This window comes from Misgurnus anguillicaudatus, chromosome 12, assembly GCF_027580225.2.
Source record: "Misgurnus anguillicaudatus chromosome 12, ASM2758022v2, whole genome shotgun sequence".
Classification (NCBI taxonomy): domain Eukaryota; kingdom Metazoa; phylum Chordata; class Actinopteri; order Cypriniformes; family Cobitidae; genus Misgurnus; species Misgurnus anguillicaudatus.
Window position 1 is genome coordinate 37,034,705 of NC_073348.2, and position 26,663 is coordinate 37,061,367.

General features: G+C 37.1%; 4 protein-coding genes across 7 annotated transcripts in view; 1 reads left to right on the forward strand and 3 right to left on the reverse strand.

Moving 5' to 3' along the window:
* Positions 1-7,093: 7,093 nt before the first annotated feature.
* Positions 7,094-11,123, reverse strand: LOC129446545 (alpha-2B adrenergic receptor). The gene has a single exon (XM_055207693.2). The coding sequence runs from the start codon at positions 9,488-9,490 to the stop codon at positions 8,147-8,149; it is 1,344 nt and encodes a 447-aa protein (XP_055063668.1). The 5' UTR covers positions 9,491-11,123; the 3' UTR covers positions 7,094-8,146.
* Positions 11,124-11,244: 121 nt separating this feature from the next.
* LOC129446549 (astacin-like metalloendopeptidase) lies at positions 11,245-15,259 on the reverse strand. The gene is made up of 10 exons (XM_055207697.2): positions 15,119-15,259; positions 14,702-14,758; positions 14,559-14,618; positions 14,418-14,461; positions 13,266-13,347; positions 13,049-13,163; positions 12,720-12,892; positions 12,270-12,351; positions 12,065-12,186; positions 11,245-11,353 (listed from the first exon to the last, which is right to left on the reverse strand). The coding sequence occupies exons 1-10, from the start codon at positions 15,156-15,158 to the stop codon at positions 11,331-11,333; spliced, it is 798 nt and encodes a 265-aa protein (XP_055063672.2). The 5' UTR covers positions 15,159-15,259; the 3' UTR covers positions 11,245-11,330.
* Positions 15,260-15,276: 17 nt separating this feature from the next.
* zcchc9 (zinc finger, CCHC domain containing 9) lies at positions 15,277-19,805 on the forward strand. The gene is made up of 6 exons (XM_055207696.2): positions 15,277-15,426; positions 16,797-17,239; positions 17,418-17,568; positions 17,756-17,848; positions 17,963-18,031; positions 18,198-19,805. Exons 2-6 carry the CDS (start codon positions 16,847-16,849, stop codon positions 18,308-18,310), a joined length of 819 nt encoding a protein of 272 aa, XP_055063671.2. The 5' UTR covers positions 15,277-15,426; positions 16,797-16,846; the 3' UTR covers positions 18,311-19,805.
* Positions 19,806-21,446: 1,641 nt separating this feature from the next.
* Positions 21,447-26,663, reverse strand: part of ssbp2b (single stranded DNA binding protein 2b) — an 88,481-nt gene continuing 83,264 nt past the window's right edge. For all 4 annotated transcript variants that reach the window (XM_073874520.1, XM_073874521.1, XM_055207694.2 and 1 more), the window contains 6 exons: positions 26,352-26,406; positions 24,990-25,060; positions 24,775-24,853; positions 24,550-24,578; positions 22,834-22,932; positions 21,447-22,746 (listed from right to left, as the gene is read on the reverse strand). In XM_073874520.1, the coding sequence (XP_073730621.1) occupies positions 22,717-22,746; positions 22,834-22,932; positions 24,550-24,578; positions 24,775-24,853; positions 24,990-25,060; positions 26,352-26,406 (363 nt within the window). In that variant the 3' untranslated portion in view covers positions 21,447-22,716. The remainder of the gene's footprint in view (positions 22,747-22,833; positions 22,933-24,549; positions 24,579-24,774; positions 24,854-24,989; positions 25,061-26,351; positions 26,407-26,663) is intronic.

The window sequence follows — 26,663 nt, forward strand, 5'->3', positions numbered from 1 at the left end:
TGATTTATGTCATCATCATGCGGCTCTTAAATACACGTACTGATACAGCGCAATATTTTAATCCGAGTTGTTTTGCTTGCCTTCAAATATAAACATCATCTATTTCGGCAACTGTCATCAACACTAAAGTACATAGAGGAAAGTTTTTTCACTTTAAGAAGATCTTTAATAGCTAGAAAGGCGCAGTTATGTCTCTATTAAATATTGGCATTGTTTCAGAAACAAATGAGAAAACTGCTGACATACAGTAAAATGTAATATTTGCTCTCCTCACTAAACAATTTGGTTTTTAAATAATGTAGTGAAAAATGTTAATGAGTTTACACTGAAATCTAAACTAAAATTTAATAAAAACTAAAGCAAAAGTTTCTGACTGCAGTACAGTTAATCTACTGTACTCAGAAAAAATGAGAAAATCACATTTAAAGTTGGCAAAATAAAGTCCTTAGCAACACATAATACTAATAAATAATATTTATGGTAGGAAATTTTTAATTATTTTTAATGTATTTTTGGCTATTGCTACTAATATACCCGTGTGACTTATGACTGGTTTTGTGGTCCAGGGTCACATTTGAGTTCCTTCTCATTGGTTTCATTAAGTCATAACATATCTGCTTGTCATAATGGAGCCCGAAGCCAATGGGTCTATAAATATTTTTTTAATCCAAATAAATCAGATTTGAGCACGCACCAAGCTAATCCTTTTTTCAACAGACGATGAATGAATAGGCATTGTAAAGCCAGCAGATGATCAACCACACGATTGCATTGAATTAAATAAATTGCCTTAATAGATCCATAAAGGAGAAAAAAAATTCATTTATGAATATTTTCAAGTTGAAAACTTTGGTGCTCTGTTAATAATTGTGCAACTGCAATTTTTGTGATTAAAATAGTAATACTGGTAAGATTTTCTTAAGGTAATAAATTTAATTACAATTTATAAAAAAATACCACGGCAGACACATTGTATTCAATGCATTTCATGTTTTTTTTTGTCAATTTACATTATAATTCGAATCATTACTAAATCACTGCATGACTTTCTGATGCATACATACTGTACATGTATTTCTTAAAGGCGGGGTACATGATCTCTGAAAGCCATTCCCTTTCTGACATCACAGGGGGGAGCCAATTTTCAATTGCCTATTTTTCCATGCTTGCAGAGAATGAAAACGAATGAAAAATGAAAACTAAGTTACTGGATTGATCTTTTTCACATTTACTGGGTTGATAGAAGCACTGGGGACCTGATTATAGCACTTGGAAAAACATACAGTATACTTGGAAAGTCAGATTTTCATGACATGTCCCCTTTAAAAAGCAACTAATAGCCATTCAAACACCGTCTAATGGTCTAGGCTAAAACAAGGTAAATTTTGGATTGTCAGTGAAAATTCAGATGTCTAACCCTGTAGCCTCCCCCCCCCCCCAAAAAAAAAATAATAGCACCTTGTAATCACTGTTAAATTTATAGACTGTGAAATGATGACTATTACTTGCTGAACTCTTAGCAAATTCTCAATCCACTTTGGTTGCACATAACATTTTAACAATAATGGTGATCTACAGCTTTGTCTCATCCCACAAGTGAAAGGGTAAATGTATAATCTCCAGATGATGAGAAATCATTTTCTTATTGTTCTGTGGAGTGGCTTTGATTAACATCCATTAATCCTCTTCAAGCACTCGCGCTCATACAGTAGATGTGCACCGTTGTGTAATTCGTTTTTCTGTTGTTTGTAGCTTTCTGAGGCCTTTAGATGATGAGCTGTTAAATAACAGCCTTAAAAGGTACATTATGTTCGAATAAGCAACCTCTGCATTTGTTTAACAGCGTTTTTCGTCTAATGGGCTTTGTTCAGCCGCTTAAACTGAACCAGTGTGGGATGATCGATTTATTAGATAACAACATAACACCATCAAACCGACTGACTGGCGCAATCGTCTAATGGATACGCATAAACATGCTTTGAGATCGAGATTAGGGTGCAGATACAGAGAGAGACATTTTATTGGGTTGCTGATCTGTGACTTATGCAAATCATGCATCAAAGAAGATATACGCTTATTGCTGAGCTCATAAGTTTAAACACCCATTGCAGTATATAAGATAAAAAGTGAGAACACAAAAGTTGAACTTAGTTTTTTATTCAGTAATATTCTGAATAAGCCACGATTTCGAGGACAGTTAAGAGACTCTCCTTATTCACTAAGGCTAAAAAGACATTAAAGGGATAGTTCACCCAAAAACGAAAATGTTGTCATCATTTACTCACCCTCATGTTATTACAAACATGTAACGCTGTGAGTATTTTTATTCTGTTAAACACACAAAGAAGATATTTCGAGAAATAATTGTAAACGCACAGTTGGTACCCATTGACTTCCATAGTATTTGTTTGTCATATACGGAAGTCAATGGGTAGTGTTATTTACATAAAAAATGTATTTAACTGAATAAAAAATCATACAGAGTTAAAACAACATGAGGGTGCATAAATGATCAAAGATTTTCCTATTTTGCTTAAACTATTCCTTTAAGAGGGGTATATTAAAGGGCCAAAAATGAAAATCATAATTTTCTCACCCATATGTTGTTCTTAACCTGTATTAGATTTTTTTATTCTGTTAAACACACAAGAAGATATTTTGAGAAATATTTGCAAGCGCACAGTTAATGGTACCCATTGACGTCCATAGTATTTGTTTGTCCTATACAGAAGTCAGTAGGTACCATCAAATGATACACGCCTGGATCCGAACTTTACTTCCGGTTTCATTTTTTTAATAGTCTGACTAGTTGCTAAACTGATCTCTTGAACAAATGCCTCGTCGTAAATAACAAATTTTTTTGTTTCCTTTGTAATCTATGTGTTGTTTTTTGCTTGTTTTATAAATAAACTACGTTTAAAGTACTTTGTTGTTATTTATTATTAGCGGAGTTTACCGGAAGGTACGTGCGGACCGCGACAGCTGCTTGTTTATGTTGTTACTGTTGAAACCGTCTATATTAAAGTTCACCCAAAAATAAAAATCATAATTTTCTCATCCATATGTTGTCCTTAACTTGTATTAGTTTTTTTTTTATTCTGTTAAACACTCAAGAAGATATTTTGAAAAATAATTGTAAGCACAAATCTGATGGTATCCATTGACTTCCATAGTATTTATTTATCCTACTAAATCACTGCAAAAATATTAAATGTCACATTTTATTTCAGCTTTTTTTTAGTTAAAGGATTAGTCCATTTTCTTAAAAAAATCCAGATAATTTATTCACCACCATGTCATCCAAAATGCCGATGTCTTTCTTTTTTTCAGTCGAGAAGAAATTGTGTTTTTTGAGGATTTTTCTCATTTTAATGGACTTAAATGGACCCCAACACTTAACAGTTTTAATGCAGTTTAAAATTGCAGTTTCAAAGGACTCTAAATGATCTCAAACGAGGCATAAGGGTCTTATGTAGTGAAACGATTGTCATTTTTGGCAAGAAAAATAAAAAATATGCACTTTTAAACCGCAACTTCTCATCTTCCTCCGGTCGTGTGACGCGCCAGCGCGACCTCACGCAATTGCGTAATGACATGGAAAGGTCACGTGTTACATTTATGAAGCGCACATTTGTGGACCATTTTAAACAATAAACTGATGCAAAGACATTAATTAATATCATTCGACATACCACAACGTCGGAACGGTCCTCTTTCTCCACACTTGTAAACACTGGGGCGTAGATGACGTATTACGTGAGGTCGCGGTGGCGCGTCACACGACCGGAGGAAGATGAGAAGTTGCGGTTTAAAAGTGCATATTTTTTATTTTTCTTGCCAAAAATGACAATCGTTTCGCAAGATAGTCTCGTTTGGGAATGTTTAGAGTCCTTGAAACTGAATTTTAATCTGCATTAATACTGTTAAGTATTGGGGTCCATTAAATTCCATTAAAATGAAAAAAAATCCTGGAATATTTTCATCAAAAAACATAATTCCTTATCGACTGAACAAAGACATCAACATTTTGGATGACATTCATGATGGTGAGTAAATTATCTGGATTTTTTTTAAACGGACTAATTCTTTAACAAATATTTTTAAGTACTGAAAATTTAATTTAACTGCAATCAGGTAACTTACTTTTCTAAATTGAACCAACAAATCTTTTTTGTACCTGTGCAACTGTGTGCTTATCAATTCTTTGGGTAAGCAAATGGCATCCCTGTGAAGCAGGCCTTGCACTTTCATTTTTAAATGTGTGGGGTTATTAAAAGTACAAACCCAAAGTATTAAACTCAGTGTAATAAGACAAAGTCAAACCCCTAAACAACCCTCAGAGTCCATGAGAAACTAAGTTGAAGCATCTCATATCTGCTTAACACTGTGTTTGCACTTCCTGTCCTTCATCGCTGCCTTACATCTTCATTGCAGACCGCATGAAGTACAGAAGCATGCTTTATCTGCGGCGCACATTTTATCCCCATCGGCTTAACAAACGACACATGCACATTATAAATGAACCAAATATGTTTACATAACGGAGGACAAAGACCTTTAACTCAACACACTGGGGTGAATGCAGATAAGTGGTGTAGTGGTAAACGGAGATGCATGGCTTGCTTTAAATAACAGCTCTTGAAAGGCAGAAGGCATCTAAAAACTCAATCCAGCTGCTGATTGGTTTGTAAACACAGAAACAGAGATTGTAGAGTACATTCGCTTAAACAAACTCCCTAATTAACTCACATCATAAAAACCCTTTTGGGTGATTCTCACGAAACCATTGAAACACCACGGCACGAATGATTTTAGCTTTAAAATGTGTAATATAGTAACATTAAAAAGCATCAGAATTAACACAATACTGTGTTCTACCTTGCACAATGTGTGATTTCAACATAAGAATTATAATTGTAAATTTTATCTCATTTTCTGCTGAAATTCTCATTACCGCAATGTGTCTAGCTGTGTTTGAACATGCGTTATGTTGTAATTTAATCAAATTAACACAAAAATATTAAGAAAAAAAATAAATGGATGTTTTGTTAGACTACTTTAGATGACAGAAAAAATATTTACTGAATATTCATGTATAAAAATAATGAAGAAAAATTAGGAAAATGATGTGTGCATGCCTGATGTTCTCATCCTCCGCAACACTTTTTGAGAACAGTTTAAGCACACATACAGAATTTTAATAAAGTTTGATTTTGGACCAGTTACTTCAAGATGGCTACCAGGTAAGATCATTTTTTACAGTTAATTTGAAATATTGTCTTGTCAGAATGCTTACACGACATTTTGATTATCATTACCGCAACAGATGCTTATTAAATGTTAATTTAATTAATAGAAGCATAACACTTTGATTTTAAATGCATGTGCAGAATCTCCAAATTATGTTCTTTCAGGTTTGTCATGTCATTTTGAAAATATGTCAGTGTTGATGTTTTGTGACTGTTGCGGTAATGAGATTTTTTAGGACTAATTTTTTTAATTATGTTACAAAAAGTGTTAAATGACAAGTAAAAGTTTTTAAATTAATGTTCCCATTTACTCCAGACTTTGTTTTTCAATGTCTGGTGGGAAAAAAAGTAAATTTAAGCAATTTTTACATTTTCATGCTTGGCATTTTTAAAACCAAGTTTTCGTGAGAATCACCCTTTTAGCCTCTTTTAAGTGATAACATACTTAAAGGGTTTTCAGTGCTTATCATCATTTAAATAACTCAGAATATCACAAATGTAACACAAACAGACCTAGATTTACACAACAACATTCATTCTGGGTCTTGTGGGCAGCATTACGTTTTCATGCTTATTTCCACTTTATGTATTTTTAAAATTGAGAATTGTACATCATCTGAATAAATAAGCTTTTCATTGATGTATGGTTTGTTAGGACAGAACAAGACTTGGCTGAGATACAACTATTTGAAAATCTGGAATGCGAGGGTGCAAAAACATAAAAATATTGAGAAAACCACCTCTAAAGTTGTCCAAATGAAGTCCTTAGCAACATATATTACTAATGATAAACACGTACATGTTTGATATAGGAAATTTACAAAATGTCCTGGAGCATAATGTCCTAATGAATTTTTGGCATATAATTTTGACCCACAATGCATTGTTGCCTATTGCTAAAAATACCCATGCTACGGTTCCTATCCTTATGACTTGGTTTTGTGGTCCAAGATGACATCCAGTATGTCTAAGACTACTGTAAGATTTTTCTATAAGATGTCCTGAGATATTACAGTACAAATGGTGATGAATGAGTCACATGAATAGTGTTAGGGATCAAAAAGACACCTAAATGTAAGCAAAAGTAATTGTCATGCTTGAATTGGGGATCATCACTAATCAGAAATATCCTAAAAGTCCTTTTGGAGTTACAACTAATAACCGTGATGCTTAATTGATTTTCATATAGCGCCCTGAAGCATCAACCAAACTCTAGCCAATCGCATCATCTCATTCACTGTCATCATTATAAAAACGAACACAGCAGTCTCCATAATCATCTTTCTTGCTTTTAAGTCTGTTTGCAAATACCGGCCTGTTTGCAGCATCTGTTTTTGGCACTTCAAAAACAGGAAGGACACTTGATATTCCACCAAAATTCAAATGCAACTCAAGGGATGAAAATACGAACAGCTGCTTACAGCAGATTTCACCTGCAGATGTAATGAATGGAAATCAAAGCACCCGAAATCAAGCCAATGCTTGTTTGACCTCATGTTGGGAGACGATTTGTATAAAGGAGACATCAACAGATCTATTATAGTCGTGAAGCTACAATAGCAACTTAAGCTTACATATTCATCTAGAAGTGAATTACAGTAATTAAATACGCTGTTAATAATCGCGTTCGTAGCTATTGCATGAATACTAACTTCTGGTTACAAAAAAGTAGCTCACTAATACGCTTTTATTCAAAGTGACTTACGTATACATTTGATCAGTCTGTGTGTTCCCCAAGGATCGAACCCATGACCTTTTGCGTTGGTAATGCAATGCTATAGCTGAGCTAAAGTAATATTTTCAGATTTGACACATCATTGGTTTGAAATAATTACTCATCAGAATACTTAGTTAAGGTAAATTTATTTCCACAAACACATTTGGTATATGGCAACAACTTATTGATGGACATTCAAAAAAGCAGTTTTATGCTCAAGAAAATGACATGCTGGTACATGCCTAGGCCAATTATGTGCTTTCATTCTAATTCTCTCGCTCACGCATGCATGCACACAAACCAATACGCTTTAAAATTGAAAAAAGCACACAGCAGAAAATCAAAAAATTGAATTAATCAGTGCATAATAATTTAAATAATTGCCTACACTAAAGAAGTTCTGACAGTCATGAGACAGAGTCACGCTTCAGACCCAAAGTCTATTTGCTTCGATCAAAACCAGTCAAATTAAGCCATGAGACTAAGCAGACTTATCTTGACTCTGGACTTTAGGAAATCCGTCATTCATTACCAAAAATCTGCAACCAGAAATAAACCAATAAACAGAGAGATAAAGCCATGCTTTAAATCTAAGCCGAGGAAATACAGAGTATTTTAAAACAAGACAGAGCCATTTATCATGCTCTATACGTTTCCTTTATCCATTCCTCCCAAGAGACCGAACGCTCCTCTTGGGCTTTTAGAGCTCCCGGCTCTTCCCCAGAGATGAAGTGAAGCTCTCAGAAATCTCCTGTGATCTCACAATGCCGCAGATCCAAAGATGCATCCAAAAAGAGTCGCATTGTCTTTGAAAGTACAGAACAAATAACCCGACAAGCTTCTTGTGTTTGATAAAATGCATAAAGTAAAAGTGTTCAGTTCTGTTAAGAATGGTCTGGGAACAATCCTGCAAAATAGTTTTGGGTAAATTCTTCATTGTCTGACAAATATTGTGAATATCAACACCATGGGTCTTATTTTTTCACCAAAATACAAAGATGCAAACAGGCTTGATATAACTTAAATCATTAGAGCCATGAATATTTCACAATACATTGCAGGACACATTACAGTAATGACAATGGGTTAAAGGGTTGCTTAAAAACATTGTCAGGTTGAAAAAAATTATTTTATGGTTAAAGAATACACCTTTCCTTTTATAATAACTATATGGTTTCATTCAAAATGCACAACCCTTACACCCTTTGCTCAAAATCTTCTTAAAGGCTTTCCGAAAGTCCCTATTAAAGATGGTATAGATAAGCGGGTTAAGGGCGCTATTGCCGTATCCAATCCAGAAGAAGAATTTAAACAGGGGTTCGGGCAGTTTACAGGCCACTGGACAAACAGCCTGTAAGCTGTATGAGAAAAAAAACGGAAACCAGCAAATGACAAAACCTCCGATGACGACGGCGAGAACGAAGGTGAAGCGCTTCTCCCGTATGATCATGGCCTTTTTCTTTGTGTTTGGCGTCGCTGCTGGTTTCAAGTTAGATGCCAACTGGCTGCCCTGCGATGTTGCGATTACGGTCCTGTACGTCTGGGTTGGTGAGGAGGTTTGGTGGGCCCCAACATTGGAAGTCGTCCCGTTGGCATCATCATGTTCCCTCTCGACATCCAGGTCTGAGCCAGAGCTTGAACTCTCCTCGTTGTTGTTGTCCTTCTGCCCACCCGAGCGTTTTATCTGCTGCCGGTTTTGGTGAGGCTGGCACATGGCCGTGTCGGTTCTGAAAGCTGGCTGGCTGGAAGATGGGGCGGCAAGATTCACTTTCCCTTCTTTGCCATTCTCCCATGCCCCTCTTTGAACAGCTCCCTGTGGGATGGCACCCACTCCATCCTTTCTGGGCTCTCCAGGAGGACATCGTGTGTGCTTCTTGGCGATCTGATAGATGCGAACGTAAACCAGGATCATGATGAGGCAAGGTGCGAAAAACGACCCGATGGAGGAGTAGAGGATGTACCACGCCTCGTCGTTGAGTTCGCACTGTGGGTTGCCTCCTTCTTTGGGCTCCTGGGACTTGTTCATGGAGACCAGCGGGGGGAAAGAGATGACAGCCGCAATGAGCCACACCACCACAATGGCGCATTTGATCTTGCAAGGGGTGCGTTGGGGGCCGTACTGCATCGGCCGGGAGACGGAAAGATATCGGTCCAAGCTGATGGCGCACAGGTGCATGATGGAGGAAGTACAGAAGAGCACATCCAGTGCCAAGATGATCTCACACCAAACCGATTCGAAGTACCAGTAGCCCATGAGTTCTTTGGCCAGGGTAAATGGGATGATTAAGGTGGCCACCAGAATGTCCGCTGCGGCCAGGGAGACCAGGAAAAGGTTCTGTGGCCCTCGCAAAGAGCGACACGTAAGAACGGCAATGATAACCAGAACGTTTCCAAAGATGGTAAAGAGCATTATGAGCGTCATGACTGTGGCGAACGCAGCCGTAACTTCTGGGGAGTAAGGAGGGACACTTTGGTTGCATTTAGTGCCGGCACTGAGATTTTTCAAACACTCTGTGGATGCCATCACTGTTGTTTTAAGTTTCAGGTTTATAAAAGTTTAAGTTTCAGACTTGGCCGAGGATTAGCTCAATGTCCACTAGCTTAATCTATTCAAGTACATTCTTCCTTTCAGAAAATCGTCAAGACAAAGAATAAAGTCTGGTTATGGCACAGAATGGCATTATCAAGGTGTTGCCTTAGTAAACCTCACTCACAAGGAAAAAACAAGCGTTTAAAATATATAACTCGGACGTATGAAATAGGTGGTACAGCTCACCAATGTCCAAGTCCTAAGATAACGAAACTGACTATAAAAAAAGAAATGTGCGCAACAAAATAATAAAGTGCTTTAGATGAAATATATATATATTTTCAAAATATATATTTCATTAGTTTTTACTTACAGTTAGTTAGTTAGTAAAAGTGTACAACAAAGCACATCTCCGAGCCTTCTGATGCTTGATGGCACCTGACGCGTCAAAATAATCAATATATAAATCATCTAAATACAAGTCTAAAAGACAACAAACGCAAAGCTTGTCAACTTGTACGTAAAAATGTTTCAAAGCAAAAAGTTCAAGTGGTTATTTGTGTCCGCGCATCTCCAGAGCGCGCATCACATAACGCGTAAAAGGTTCACCGTCTCCACACGCGCTCCAATCGAAACAGAAACGCAAATACTAGAATATCTGATATCTTCGTTAAGTTCCATGTTAAAAGAAAAACTCCACGATGATGAAGAAATAGTTTTTCGAAGTAGTCCAGTTTTCAAGTCATTTTCCTCGATAGAAGCGAAGAAATCGAGTTATTATTTATTATAATAAAATTATAATTTTTACGTTTGTCCTTTTATTCATTTCAATGTCCGTATGATTGTTTTCTTCAGATATCTTGCTACTCTGCGCATCAGTCGGTGAAATGAAGGAACTCGGATCTAAATCATCGCATCTGTCCGTGTCCCCCGTGTGACGTCACCTGTCGGATCCTTTTCTCACGTGACGTCACACAGATAATCACTCCCTCTTCTCGTGCATCTAACTGTATAATAATCATATCATTGCGCTCTTACAGAAGTTGCAGATGCGTTTTTGGAGAAAATGGTCAAAATTTGTACCCAAGCTAGTAGACTTTAAAAATTTTTTTTACATTAGCATTGGTACTAAAGGGAGCATATTAGTGCATCAAAGATACATACATACATACAGTATTGGTATCTCAAAAGGTACATATTGGTACCAAATGCTTACATATCTGTCCTGCCCCAGTGACAGCTGGGATACATATTTGGACATTTTTTTCTACTGTAACAGTGTACGTACATCTATATTCACTTATGTTTTGTTATGCCTACTGGTTTGTGTATACTGTGTGTCTATTTAAGCCCTATATAGGGAGGATTTCAGAGTTATAGTGAGACATATTTAAAAGGCGGCATATATAAAATATATTTTTGAATATGAACTACAAATCATCATCTATCCAATAAGAGAGCAATGAGGGCCTTCAATTGGGAACCTATAAAACCACTACATTATACAATGTAATGCACTGATATTACATTGGTCAATTTTTTGCAGTTTTTTTTCTGTAGAAACATAATTCACCTACTGCACTAAACTTCACCAAAGACAGAGGCAAAGAAAAATGTGCAATGATCGCCACCTACTGGACAAAATCTAAAAATGACCATTTAAGAAACTTGGACCTAAATGAACTACTACACAACACAACTGTTATGAAAAATAGCATTTAAATATAATTGGAATAAAATCACAATGATTTTTATCCGTTTAACATTCAAACCTTTATTTGTCATCCTGAATTCTTTTGTCATCAAAAAACATCCAAGATGTTTCATGTGAGGTTTAAACTTTATTTTCTCTCCGGTCTGAAAGGTAGAAAGAGAAAAAGTTGATTAGTTTGACAGGAGATCCTTCATTCTTAAACGCACTAAATAAATAAATAAAATAAATAAATAAATAAAACTGCACTGCAGAGTCTGGAGAACTATTAAGTTTTGTTGCTTCAGCTGTCAGAATTGGGCATGAAAACCATATAAATGGCTTTTCAACACACGTACAAAAAAAAATGCTACTGAATACATAACTATTAAAATTATCATCACAGTATACTACAAATATGTTGGCTTCTCTGTAATACATTTCAAGTAATTTAAACTGCTTAAATCATGCAAGACGGGTAAAAAAGGACTCACTTTTTGACATTAGAAATAATCAGTAAGAGTTTCTTTAATCAAGGACCCTAAACATTTGTGCAGAAGCCCATTTCAACACATGCCGTTTAATCTGTACAAATCTGTCACAATGAAAAGCTGCATTGCAAGAGGCTTTTATTGACAGATGCATTTCTTATTAAAAATAAATAAATGTTAAGGATTTGAGACAGGGTGGAGAATGGTTGTAAAAAACTAAACCTGACTTTACTCACATTATTAAAAATTAGAATAATTTGACTTGCATTACATCAAAACTATACTTTGAACACTACACTATGTCTGTTCCCTAGGATTCGAACCCATGATCTTTGATTTGCTAACTTAAAACGACGGAGCTACTTAAAGTACAGTACTATGATATACCGCAGTGGTACAGCTTCCGGAGTCTCGCCACATCCAGCTCACTCAGATGAGTCCTCTGGCCGATCTTCACAGCGCCATCTTTGGGTACAATTGTGGGTTTGCCGTTGCGTGAGAAATAATTGCTAAAAAACAGAAGAATAATGAAACTTGGTTTACCCAAGTCAGCATACAAACCAAATAAAGGATAATGATCTGGAATACTTACCTTCCATAATGCAAAATAGATCCCACGTCATAGTTAATGCCAAGGGTGTTTCCCTCTTTCACCTTAAAATCTTCCTCCTTTCCTATTAAAAAGGTTTTGTCCAGCATGTAGTCAATTACACATTTTCATATTTTTTCCTTCATTTACAGTGCATTCAAAAAGTATTTAGACCCTCTTCACTTTTTCAATTTTGTAGTGATACTATTAATTCATCTACACCCTTGTAATGAAATAAATGAAAATTGAATTTTAGAAATGTCTGTAAATTTATTACATAAGTACTCTAAACAACTCTTTGCAACAGCACCTGAAATTTAGCTTAGGTGCCCTGATTGCTGAGATGTTTCTAACTTTTAAATAGCTGTGGTCTTAATACTTTCTTAATACACAAAACATTATAATTTGATTTGTGTGGGACCTTCATTTAAACCCAATTCATACAGCTCGTACCAGAAACGATGTTTTCAAAAAGTATAGTGATGTGTTTTTCACGATCATGCCGCGAATGCTCATGGTACAGGCCGAGGGAATGAAGGATCTCGTGGCAGATGTTTCCAACCTTACACTGCGGCCCAACCAGGATCATCTGTTCCCCCCCTAAACAGCCTACATAAGATGCACACCTTCAGGAAACAAACAAAAAAAAGAAATAATAAAACCCACAATTACTAACATCTAACACTCAAATTACAAATAAACTCAAATAAAATCATAAATGTAAACTAGTCTTGAATACTTAATAAACCATCATAGTGCATGCAGAAGTTATAATAGCTCACCCTTGGCCATACTGAAAGATTAAGTAGTCGGTTTCATTTCTGTGCGGATGAAATTTGATGCAGGTCCTATTACTGATCATTTTTAAAGCTTCGGTGATTTGAGGAGTCCTGTTCTCTGACATCCCAACAAACACACACGTTTATCAGGTAAAGATGCATTGACAACCACAGCAGAACAGCAAAACACAAGTCAGATTCAAGCATGCCGAAAACTCACCAAGATCAAAATGTATTTCATACGGCACTGACATAGCTCCATCCACTTCTGGCCACAAGGCACTCACTGCGTTCCTGTCTTTCTAAAAAAAAAATTAGCACAGGAATAACAGCAGACAGGATGACACTATGGCCTGGTTTCACAGACAAGGCTTAGCTAAATCCAGAACTAAGCCTTTGGTAAATTAAAATGTTTAAGGATCTTTTATAAACATGCCTGAGAAAAAGACGTTACTGGTTTGTATCTTAAGACAAATCAATGGCATATTTTAAGATCTGTCTGTGCAAGTTGTGTTAGTCTAAAACTAGCATTAAGCCTTGTCTGTGAAAAAAAAGGAAATCTAATACAGATTTGCTGACATATTTAATACAGACTAAGTGCCTTTTGCGGAGGACTTTTATTTTGTTGAACACACCTGAAGAATAAAGGATGATGTAATATTCACATTTTGGTTGACCAATTGGCTGAGAGGTGCATGTAATGACCGCCAACACGTAAAAATGAATTTTAAAGTGATTTATTAATTTATTATACCACAGGGCTGTTGAATGCTTTATTCTGATTGGTTGAGAAACGTTCAAGTCTGCTTCGCGTCATGCCACATTACCACACTGGGTGTGCATTATTTTCTTATAATCTAATGACCCGTCATCAATTATTCCTTACATACACTGAACCAAAAATAAATCAACCTGAAATCTGTCCCTTCTGAAAAAACCCCAGCATGATTCCCATGCTGGTACATGCTGGTTTAGCTGGTGGTCCCCAGCATACCAGCACCAAAACACAACATATGCTGGTCTTGCTGGTATGACCAGCATGGGATGCTGGTATGCTTATGATCACGAGCCAAACCAGCATGGGAATAATGCTGGTCTATGTTGGTGGTCCCCAGCAAACCAGCATCAAAAAACAACATATGCTGGTCTGGCTGGTATGCTGTTTTTTTTCAGCAGGGGTAAAAAAGGTTTGGTTTTATCTTTTCTGTTTATTTCAGTTAAGGTTGAAAGACAAACTATCAAAACGTGAGCCTGTTCATTGTCGACTGTTGTTTTGGGTCTTTGTGGGTTTTCCAGGATCTTTCGCAATAATTCCTGCAGAAATCTAAACTTAGTAAAGTGTCAATCTTATAAACACATGATGTGAACTTACAGATCTTAAGATATCACCCTCAAGAGTATCATCATCCGACAAATCTGTTAAATAAATAAACAATTACAATTAGATTAACATCTCTAAATGCTTTGATGTATGAGTATTTCACACACTTTTGTGGTGATGTTCTTTACTTACCCATAACTGTTTCAGGATGGTTTAAAACAGTCGGATGTAAACTACGCGAGTTGATATATCCTGAGAACACACAATCTTACATCAGAACATTTCATATCAATGCAGCTGACTTCATTAAAAACCTAACGTACACACAATTATACCTTCATCAGATTGGATCTCATCAGCTCTTTTCTGTGTTTCCAAAGGTCCTCCCCACACTAAAACAAATAAACAAACAAACAAAACAACCCGTAAAAGACATCATGGTTAGGTTTAAACACTATGAGGCAGTTTCCCGGACAGGGATTAGACTAGTCCTAGACTAAAATAAATGTAAGGGTTGTCCAAACTGAAAACAACTTGCACTGACATATCTTAAAATACATCAGTGTCCTTTGTTTTGCCTCAAAATGCGCACAAGTATTTTTTTAGTAAGGCCCGTTTGTTAAAACTAGTTATATTTCCTAATTAAACTAAGGCCTAGTCCTGGCTTAAACTAATACCTGTCCGGGAAACCGCCCCTATCAGGTCTTCGTTAATGTGTTTATTCTTACTGCTTATAATTATTGTAACGTTACCTTCACAAAGCCATGCAAGCAGTATGAAGAACCGCAGCATTTTCAAAAGTCACAAGCTGGTTGTAAAACTGGGAAATATCTTAAAAATAAAGGCCGAAATATAAAAACGTGTTTTTTTCCAAACAATGTGCAAATGAATCGTCCACCTGCAACTCCTGATTGGCGTTTCAGCACATTCACAATAGCACGCGGAACCAAAAGAGCGAAGGTGTAGTTTCACAACGGAGCATTTTATCTGTGGGACCGAATGAATAAACACGTGAACGGTGTTGTCTTTTGACAGCTGTTGCTTACGATTAATTTTCCCAGTAAGTATGTTATTTTTTTGCTGCTGTTTCTGTTGGATTGGATCCATTTTGAAGACATTAACGATTTGTACCGGTTAGCAAATACTTGCGACATCGCGAATGTTCCTACGGGGGAAACATAACAGGGTAATTTTACTGTGAAGTTGGCCATTAATGTTGCATTATATTGTAACCGAACTCTCAAAAAATAGCATATAATAACATTTTCGGGAATAGTTAAACATTAAAAAGAGTAAACATTATCAGCTACAAATTCTTTTAATATCCTACCGCGATATTGTAATTGCAGTATGATGACAGCCCTGCTAAAAAAAACCAAGACACACAGAAATTCTATTGGTTTTATTTGGAATTTTATTGGTTCTAATGGAATATGGCCCAAAACACACTACAGTGTAGTGGTTTTAATGGTAAAAGCTAATGGTTCCTATTGGTATTTTAATGAAAACCATTAGTAGGTATGGTTAAATGTTAAAACTAGTTGTTCAGATAGAAAGAGCTTGAAAAAAGCTTTTAAATGAGATCAAGAATGTGTTTATTGGTTCAAGAATAACAAAATACTGGCCATTTGAAACTTGAAAATCATCACTTTATTTTGTTCCATGTTTCCCATTAAAATTCAAGAAAATGTGTGACCGAATCATGAAAATTATGAAGTTTTTAGTTATAACTTACATTTTTGAGAAATTGACCTGAATCGTTCAGGATAAGCTGTTTGCCATATCCTCTACATCTGAAAAGTCAGATATGTAAAAAAACAAACCACTAATTACACCAAATAACACTATTTATTCAGTTTATATATATACAGACATCTACTACATGGCTATACGGCTGCTTCACATTCTTTGTCCATTGAAGCAGATTTTGGTGGAGGCAAAACTCCCGTGGTCGTCTTTCAAATTTATTAAAATTTCGTTCACTTGTAGTTTAGCTAGTAAACTAAATGTCTTTACAATTTAAAGAATGACTTCACTCAACTTCAGCAAAAACAAAGACGATTTTACAAACAGCAGACTTTGGCGAGCTTGCACGGCCAGTACTTAAACGTGAAAGGTGGCGACTGAAAACGAAAAGGTACCTATGCTTCTTCTGGTGATGTTAACAATAAAAACTCAGAAATTTCGCCATCAACAAACCAACAGAAGCATTCATTTCAACAACACTACACGCCGCCTGAGGAAATCTTGAGTTTCGTTGAGCGGAACCAAAAAGTCAGCCGCGACAGCGAAGTTAGCAACATACCTACCATTAGAATTAGAATGGTTTTATAGTTTTTTTCAATTTGTGTTGTTTATGTACATCTTTTTATTAAATGGTACCTCGTTACATATTATATCTCCATTAACTAGTGTTGCATTTCTTTACAGAAAAATCCACAACTGTGTGTTGCATTAACTTCCATCCATCTGAGGTCAAAATGACGAGGTGGGCCCGTGCGAACAACATTCACAAACACAAAACGGCCGATGCCACACCGTGGAAACAGCTTCAAGCAAACGGGGATGCAGGAGCACCTGAAACAAGCTCCGGTGACCGAGAAGCCAACAGCCATAACAGAGCTTCTAATGCTCCAAGGCCTGTCCAGCAGGGGCGAGGCATAAATAAAACCATCAAAAACAAACACGGTCACGACACTGAAGATGTGAATGGGTTTCTGGAGTATTTAAGGCAGACAGGTCAGACCCTACAGAGGAGGACACCTGGAGAGGGAAGCGAAGACCTGCGAGAAGAAGTGGCGATAGCGCTGAAGAAAGACGAACGACGAGAACACAGAAGGATTAAAAGACAGCAAACTAAAAAGAACAACATGGTAAGAAGCTGGAGGTCAAAAACAGCACTGTTTGTTATGTAAATGTGCTAAAAGTTTTTCCAAAGTGTTGCATTGAGATGTGTGCATGTCTTTTGGAGTCGGGTGTGTAATATCAGTCCTTAAATGTATACTATATGGTATATAAGACGTGCATTAATATTTTTGTTTTGTGTTGTAGGTCTGCTTCAACTGTAGGAAGCCCGGTCACGGTATTACTGACTGCCCGGAGGCAGATAATGATGAAGAGATGGGCAGTGGAATCTGTTATCGGTGCGGATCTACTGAACATGAACTCCGGGCATGTCGGGCTAAAGTAGATCCTGCCATGGGTAAGAATCAGGACAGACAAAGGACATCTATAAATAAAGGTCAAATGATCTGAGAGTAGGTCTGCATGAACAGTGACCCCAATCAGATTTATTTATTTATATCAAACCATGTTAAGTTTTTTTTTTGAATGAAAAATAGCTGAAATTATGAAAAACGCATCACATATTAATTTTACTCTGTTTTTAGGTGAATTCCCCTACGCCAAGTGTTTCATTTGCGGTCAGACGGGGCATTTGTCCAAATCTTGTCCTGATAATCCCAAGGGACTGTATGCTGCCGGTGAGTGAGCCAATGCACAAGATCAGCATTATTTTATCAAGCTTTACGACCTATTAATACATTACTGAGCACACGCACATATGTTACTTACATGGAGTTGTATTATTGCTGTAGGAGGCTGCTGTCGGGTGTGTGGTTCAGTTGAACACTTTCAGAAGGATTGTCCTGAGCATCAGAACTCGGGTGAGCACCTATATTATGATTTTGATTGACTTTATAACAGTGCTGCTAATAATAAACTTTGTCCTGCGTTGTGCTTGATATGACATCTAGTATGCAAAGCTTTTATAATATGTAAATAACGGTTGAAGTGTGTATGTTAAGGCCTAACGTTTCTTCCTCTGTACAGCCAATGCCATCACCGTCAGCCGGATGTCCAACAGGATCAGTGCTGACCACGAAGACGTCCATGTGCCTGCGAAGAAAGTTCAGCCAAAGAAGGACAAGGTGGTGGTTTTTTGACCTGTCTGGACAATATAGAAATGAACCTTTTTCTCAGTTTAGACTTGATTAGTCTGGGCTCCGCGGTTGTGGATTCGTCACAGACCTCGGTCTTGTGGATGTGCTCGGACTGTGTGCTATGGATTATTTTATGACTGTTTAGATATTGTAAAGTTCCTGAGACTTGTGGACATCACTCCTGGGTCAGTCACAAACATGAATTATAAATCATTATTACTGCTATAAGAGAAAGGGGGTTTTATTTAAGTTCAAGAATGATTTTACATATAAAAGCAACATTTATTTACAAAATGCTCAAATATTTTTTAAATGGTGAGATATTTAGTGTGCTAAAAAAACTGAATTGTAAGGAACTGCATAGGCTGTATTAATACAGAATCTATTTCCACTTTGTGCATCAGAAAACCGCAGTAAGCAAATCTTCCTCTAGAAAAAAAACGCAGGACACGGTTGTCTCTTCCAAAGATTTGGACTAGCCTGTTAAATTTCCTTTTATATAGGGAAGCACTCCAGATGTTACTTTGTTGTTATAAGAAACCTGCAAATGAAATATTCAGATTTAAAAGCTGTAAATGTGTGCACCTTAAGATAAAATAATGATGTGTCTTAAAGGAAAACACCACAGTTTTTCAATATTTTACTATGTTCTTACCCCAACTTGGACGAATTAATACATACCTATCTTTTTTCAATGTGTGCACTTAATCTTTGTACAGCGTGTCGTGAATGTGTTAGCATTTAGCCTAGCCCCCTTCATTCCTTAGGATCCAAACAGGGATGAATTTAGACGCCATCAAACACTTCCATGTTTTCCCTATTAAGGACTGTGAGTCTGTGAGTAGTTACACGAGTAAGTATTGTTAAAGTAAATTAAATGTGGCGATTTTTTTTCAAGCGGTTAAAAAATGAGACCTATATTGTATGGCGGAAGAGCACTTAGTTTGCAGCACTTCGACCTCGGCGTGCACTAACATCATCACTCCTGACTACTCCCCCTCTCGCTCAAACGTCTTGCTGCGTCCGAAACCGCCTACTTCCAAATTATATAGTAAGCGAAAAGCAGTAGGCGAGGCGAGTAGGATGTCCAAATACATAGTATGCGAAAAGTACCTTGATGACCTACTACTTCAGGTTAGATTTTGAAGTGTGCACACGACAGACACTCAGAGGTATATAATACGGTTTTGGACACAGCCTTATGGTGCATTCACACCAGCCACGATAAAGGCAGCAAAAACGTATTCGTGCGTAGTTGGAGGCTTCAACATTTGGGCTTACTCGCTTCATTCGCGCGTGAAATTCGAGACATTTACGCGGAAATTTGTGTCATGGGAGGGGCTTTTTCTCTGCGCCTACCACACCGCAGGATGCCTAATCGCGTCTTTGCATTGACTTAACATGTAAATCACTCGCGCTTGCCGCCTCTACCGTGTCTGTTGTGAACCCTGCATTAGTCAATATTACTGCATGCTGAGGGCAAGGTGCACGTATTGAAGGAAGATAGGTATGTATTAATTTGTAAGAATTTTTAAGAGGTAAGAACGTAGTTAAATAGTGAAAAACGGTGGTGGTTTTTCTTAAAAATATGTCAGGGCAAGATGTATTTAAATTAAGACAGCTAGACTGAACTTGAATTAGCAATTTCTGGGAAACCGCCCCTATGCCTTTTATACTGGAAAAACTGCATCTGCCGCTTTCCCATTAATTATGGTTCTCAAACTTTTTGGCATGCAGTGCCCCCTGTGGTGCATCCCTTCTGGTCCCCTCAAAGAAAATTTATGACATATAGTAAAACACTCTTGGAAATTAAAATGAAACAAAACATTAAATTTTACATTATACTGCTGTTGGTTAGCCTTATTCATTGCACAGAATTTATGATGAATTCATTTATCTTTAAAAATGTCATAAGGCACCAACCCCCCCCCCCCAGTTTGCCACCCCCTGGCTAAACCCGGGTTCCCACGGGTCCTTGAAAGTTTGTGAATCTGGAGGGGGGGGGGGAATTTGAGGCCCTGCATGGGAAGATTTTGAAAATATACATACATAGATAGATACAGGTCATTGAAAATGCTTGAATCTATTTTAGGGGGAAAAAAATCCACTCCGTGTCAAGTATAGTATCATAAAATTTCTAGACTTTTTAAAGCAACCCTAAAGAGTTTTTTTTTACCTTAAAATAATGTTTCCAAAAAAGTTCCAGTCGTTCATCCACTCGAAACAGGGTGAACAGCACTTTCACATTCGCTTTGCAGCCCTCTATCGGCCAAAACCGCACTAAAGAAGTTTTCAACTATCGGGTCGCGGTCCTGTAAAACTACAAAAACTTCCTTTACGGCAGACCTACAATCCAATCAGAGCCAGCTTTGTTGCAGTAAGCTAAATTATTTACGACGGTGGTAATGGACAATTCCGCTTCCAACCTGTAGGGGGAGCAAATAGCAAAAACTCTTTAGTGTTGCTTTAAGCACACGTGCTAAACTGTTTGCTTTAAATGCTTATATCTTCTGTATGAGAATATTGATTCATACCAAAATGCTTTTTTGCATAGTTGTGTTTGACAATAACGTCTCGGGTTACGTATGTAACTGTTGTATCCTGAGAAGGGAACGAGACGCTGTGTCTCCCTTGCCATACTTCCCGTGTCCCTGTAAAGCCGTCTTTGTCAATATTTCAGATAGCGATATACTTCCTGGCTCCTGCGTCACCGTCTTTGTCGTTAAGTGTCACCATTGGTTGAATCTGAATACACATTGAGACGCACTACCCTTGGAGGCGTCCCCAAAGTGTCACCGCAGTGACGCAGCGCGAGTTCCCTCGAAAGGGAACTGTAACAATGTATCTTAAAAGGTAACCTTGCTCTCACTTGAAATGTGTCCCCACATTTAGTCCTTGAATTTGAGGGTATTGGATTTGGAAAGTCCTTGAAAGGTTCTTGAATTTGAAGTTAACTAAGGTGTGGGAGCCCTGCTTAAATCAACCCCTAAACCTAACCCTCACAAAAAACCTTCTGCATTTTAATAAACATCATTTACTTACATTTATTTATAAGCTGTTTTGCTTATGGGGACCAAGTGTCATCACATAGTAAATCCACACGCGCACACACACAAACAGAATAATCTTAAAGAGTCTATTAAACAGCAATGAGAAGCTTTATATCAGTATATCCAAAACTTCTCTGTGTACTTACAAAAGTCAACACAAAGTAGAAAAGAAACACTTCACAAAATCATAAATGAAACATCAAATGACTCAGTAATTCAAAAGAAAAATGTTGTACACGCATAATGGGATCTCGCTCGTAGTCAGGCAAATTCAGGGGGCAAGAAATGCAGATGTTATTACAAATAAACACAAAAACACCTCAGTTATTATACAGTATCATTTTAAATAATTCACAGAGACACAAATGAATTGGATCCCAAGCTATAAAAAATTCACATATATACGCATTTTAAAAACTTTGCAATAATAATTTCACTTAAAATAAGAGCAAAGCAAAATCACAGTTTCTCCGGGTGACACAACAACGGATATATAAATAAGTTGATTATTAAATGACAGGTGTTTTAATTCCAATACATGTGCCTTTCCTCTGAATTTTTCCATAAAATCCTCCTCGTTGTTCAATATTCACATGCAAAGATTTTAACAAATAAAATGTCATATAAAAGCATCAAATCCATGTCACCTAATATTGTCAAAGCATGACTGAAATCTTTGTTGTTGAAGTATGTTAACTCAAGACTTTGTAGAAGATGTTGTGGATTTTATTTAAGTGTACGTATCGAATGGCTGTTCTTCTTAGGCATCGTCCTGATAAATAAATCTCCTTTTATGAAATATATACAAAAACAAAACCTTGAGATGTGATCAGGCTGCATTAAAGGAGCACAGATGTCTCAAGGCTGTATGCGGTATGAAATAATCATTAGTAACAACTCGTCGGTTTTCTCCTCAATGACAAATCGGTAACAGCGTGCTCATTGTAATTTTGAATGTTGTCATAAACTTGACCCTTCGCATGTTTCAATAATTTAAAGTAAATATGAGCAGTCATACAGTTCAAGTCCATCAGCTTTCTTTCAAGCCCGTACAATGATGAATATATGTCCTCTCATACATGCACAGGTAAATTTGAATGTACACCCACATATATACACAAAGATATACGTAAATATAGACAGATTGTTGAGTTGTCGTTCTCGCCCAACGAGCTTCAACACGGACCCTCGGTTCTGACGCCGCCGAGGATCGTTGTGAATAAAGAAAACGAAAACGAGGAGAGAAAAGAGGAGGCTTGGACCCATATTCTCCAGAGAGCAGAAGAGGGCTGGCTACAGCGCGCTTGCACGAGTTCCTTGTCGTGTGGTGGAACCCTCCGGGGTTCTCAAAAGAGGTCTTTACACGCTCATGGTCATGTTTGGAGAATACTGCAAGGAAAGAGAACGCAAGTGTTTTAAGAAACCTGAACAGAATTGAAAACACAGATCATGAGAATAATACCATAAATGACGTACGCTCTCGTTCTGGAAGGGGTTGAGGAAATTCCCGCCCATCTCTCCGTCGTCTCTCGGTGTTCCGGGTTGGTTGCTCATGCTCAAGGTTCCAGGAGAATTCTGTCCAGAAACACATTTTAATGTACACCTATTCTTTATATATAACTTACAATAACAGATTTTTTTCAACTATCAGTCCAGGCCAACATTAAAGGGGCTATTTCACATTTCATTTTTTTAAGATGTAAAATACTTCTTTGGTGTCCCCAGTACATATGTGAAGTTCTACCTCAAAATACCATATAGATAATTTATAATAGCATGCATTTAAATGCAAATGAGCTGATATCTGCACTAAATGGCAGTGCCGTAGTTGAATAGTGCAGATTAAGGGGCGGTATTATTATAATAAGATCCCCTTCTGACATCACAAGGGGAGCCGAATTTCAATGAACTATTTTTTCACATGCTTGCAGAGAATGATTTACCAAAACCAAGTTACTGGGTTGTTATTTTTCACATTTCCAAGGTTGATACAAGCACTGGGGACCAAATTATAGCACTTAAACATGAAAAATGTCAGTTTTTCATGATATGTCCCCTGTAAAGTTTTTTTAAAAACTACATAAATCTGGTTTTGCCACAATCCTGATACACTCCTTATACACTGTAAAAAAATGATGTGAGCTTTTCCACACAAATGTTAACCTTACCATGAATTTTTTAGTATACTGATATTTAGTGGCTTGCATACCAGTGAGAGGTTTCTGTCTAAGTTTTAAACATTTTTGCTAATTATTTTGCACGCATTTTGACATGACGCACTATGCACAAAGGTTCATATGACGCAACAGACAAATATTTTAAATTTGCGCCCATCGGAAAATAAGTCACCGGCTGCCACTACAAAATATGTTTCTTATTTAAAATCTAATTTATTTTTTGTTACATCCATAGCATGTGTATATATCCCTTGTCTAAAATAGAAAATATAAACAGATGGTTCAATAGATTGATAACAAATACATTCACTGAGAAATTATATTTAAATTTTTTACTGAAAATGTTGCATCCATCCATAACACTGAAATTGCTCATTTGATCAATAAGTCATTACGTAGTTATCAAATAAGTTAAGCAATTTGACAACAACTCATCACTAGTTCAGATTTAAAAAGTAGGGCTGTCAAAAGATTAATCGCATACAAAATAAAAGTTTGTTTTTGTGTGTGTAATAAATAAATAAATACATATATATATTTAAATATTACACACACATATGCAAAAACAAACTTTTAATTTGTATGTGATATATATATATATATATATATATATATATATATATATATATATATATATAAATACACACACATGCATGTATTTTAGAGACATTTACATATGTGTATATATGTATATATATTAAAATTACAAATGTATATCAAATTTTCTTAAATTTTAAATTTATTTTAGTTATGTGTATATTTATATGTACATAATAACTACACACAAATATATTATGCAAACAAAAACCTTTATTTTGTATGTGATTAATCCTGATTAATCTTTTGACAGCCTTAGTAAATAGTAAATTGAAATGACTTGTACAGCCAAATTAAAGCATACTTTAATACTTTTAAACTTTTGTGTATAGCCCTTTATTCAATGTATTCATTAATATATTATATATTATATCATTAATATATTAACTTAGCATTTCACAAAATAAAAAACTCTTACCTTGGGCATACTATCCATGTCAGCTGACCCTAAATAAAGTACAACAGAAATTTAAACTCAAAGATCATATTAAAGGTTGTCCACAAGGTGGCATAGACATGCAAGGCAAAAAACTACCGTACAACAAATTGGGCAAATTATGCATGAAACCTTTCTTTAAAACCAAATTTAGCTTTGATGCTCTCCACAGCACTAAAATCAATCTTGGAGTCTGGCTGCTTGTACCTAATGATCCGTTCATGTGATGTGGCTCCATTCCTGCCATTCCACCCATTGGACCTTCGCCACCCGGACCGATAGGAAACTGCCAGAAACACACACGCACACAAGACAAGTTATTTTAACAATGACAGAGCAGAAGTTTACCCGTTTATATACCATAAACAAATGCAGATGCATTCCAGTAGTACAAACACTTCAAACTTGTATTGTAGTCTCACGTTTTGCCTGTTTCCTCCAGGTGGCACTGTGTTTATTAGAGTATACATGTTTTCTCCAGAGTTGGTCGAATCTGTAAAGCAGCACACAAATACAGAAGACAAGATTTTTACCAAATGAGTGACTCGTATTTATTTATGCATAATATATGTGACCTCGAACCACAAATCCAGTCATAAGGGTCAGAATTTTGCAATTGAGATTAATACATTGTATGAAAGCGGATTTAAAAGAGGAACTATATCTTATGGCGTAATAGCACTTTTGGGAGTAGTTCGACTCGGCGAAGTAACACCCTCCCTCTCCCATTATGAGTGGGAGAAGGGGGGGGGAGTACTCCCAAAAGTGCTATTACGCCATAAAATATAGTTCCTCTTTTAAATCCGCTTAGAAAGCGCTACGTTTTATTTTGTACCACCAAACTTGCTCGTATAACTACTCGTCTTAAATAGGAAAAACGTTGATGTGTTTGGTCACTTCTAACTTTATCTCTAAATGGTACCATTGAATGAATGGGGCCAAGCCAAATGCCATCGAAGCGTCGCAGCGCGCTCCAGCGCCCACGTGCACGCGCACAGGTGGTGGAGGGATGTGTCGGCAATTCTTGGTTGGGGTAATGACATGTTTTTGTATTGAAAATGAGTAGACTATTCCTTTAACTGTGGGTTCACACCAGTCGCGTTTGAGGCGTCAAATTTGCCGCTTGAACATTTTGAGTTTACTCGCTTCAATCACGCGCAAATTCTAGTTATTAAGACATTCACGTGGAAATTCCCGTCATGGGAGGGGCTTCTGCGACTACGCTTGCTTTCTGTAATCACGTCACTACTAGAACAAGCTCCTGATTGGTTAATGTGGCGCGTTTTTCCGCCAAAGTTAAAAAAATTTCACGCAGCAACACTCAATTCACGGCATTCGTGCCGACTAGGCGCACAAATGAGGCGGAATTGCTTCTACCGCGCTGCACTAAACGCCTCATTCGCGCCGCGAGACCTACAGACGCGTGTCAACGCATCTTTACATTGACTTAACACGCTTGACGCCTCTAACGCGGCTGGTCTGAACGCAGCATAATACTAACCGGATATTTTTATTGTGGTTAACCATTTAACCAGCAATCGGTACATCTCTACATACAATGTATTGTTGGCTATTGCTACAAATATACCCGTGTGAAGTTTTGTGGTACAGGGTCACATATATGCAATGCTAGGTTATTTTCAATCCAGCGTTGAGTCAAAAAGGGACGAACCCAACCCACTGTTGGGTCAAACAACAACGGCTGGGTTTCCAATCATATAAAGAGCTATTATCTATGCCTAAACTGATTTATCAACCTAGCTAACATCTGTAAATGGTTGTACCTGCGGGGCTCGGCATTATGGGCGTTCCTGGTGGCCCTCCTCCTCCCGGTGGACCCTAAGGAAGAAAGAAAAGAGAAATATTGCTCTGCTTCACGCAAACACAAGCTATTGAGATTTTTGTATGAATGTACTCGTGGCATGTGCGTGTGTAAATGTGAGTATAGCCCTGTGTGTGTGTGTGTGTGTGTGTGTGTGTGTGTGTGTGTGTGTGTGTGTGTGTGAAGCTCGGAGCTGTTGCTGTGGTCAGCACTGTGCATATCTTCTCTATCCTCCCTCTTCCCAAATCTAATTATCTCTCCTCTCTCTGCTGAC

Coding starts and splice junctions, on each gene's coding strand:
- zcchc9 (XM_055207696.2), top strand. CDS start 16,847: ATGACGAGGTGGGCCCGTGCGAACAACATTCACAAACACAAAACGGCC. Junction 17,240..17,417: donor AAACTAAAAAGAACAACATG/GTAAGAAGCTGG, acceptor TTTGTGTTGTAG/GTCTGCTTCAACTGTAGGAA. Junction 17,569..17,755: donor TAAAGTAGATCCTGCCATGG/GTAAGAATCAGG, acceptor CTCTGTTTTTAG/GTGAATTCCCCTACGCCAAG.
- LOC129446549 (XM_055207697.2), bottom strand. CDS start 15,158: ATGCTGCGGTTCTTCATACTGCTTGCATGGCTTTGTGAAG. Junction 14,759..15,118: donor GCTTGCATGGCTTTGTGAAG/GTAACGTTACAA, acceptor TATTTGTTTTAG/TGTGGGGAGGACCTTTGGAA. Junction 11,354..12,064: donor CCGGAAGCTGTACCACTGCG/GTATATCATAGT, acceptor TCTACCTTTCAG/ACCGGAGAGAAAATAAAGTT.
- LOC129446545 (XM_055207693.2), bottom strand. CDS start 9,490: ATGGCATCCACAGAGTGTTTGAAAAATCTCAGTGCCGGCACTAAATGC.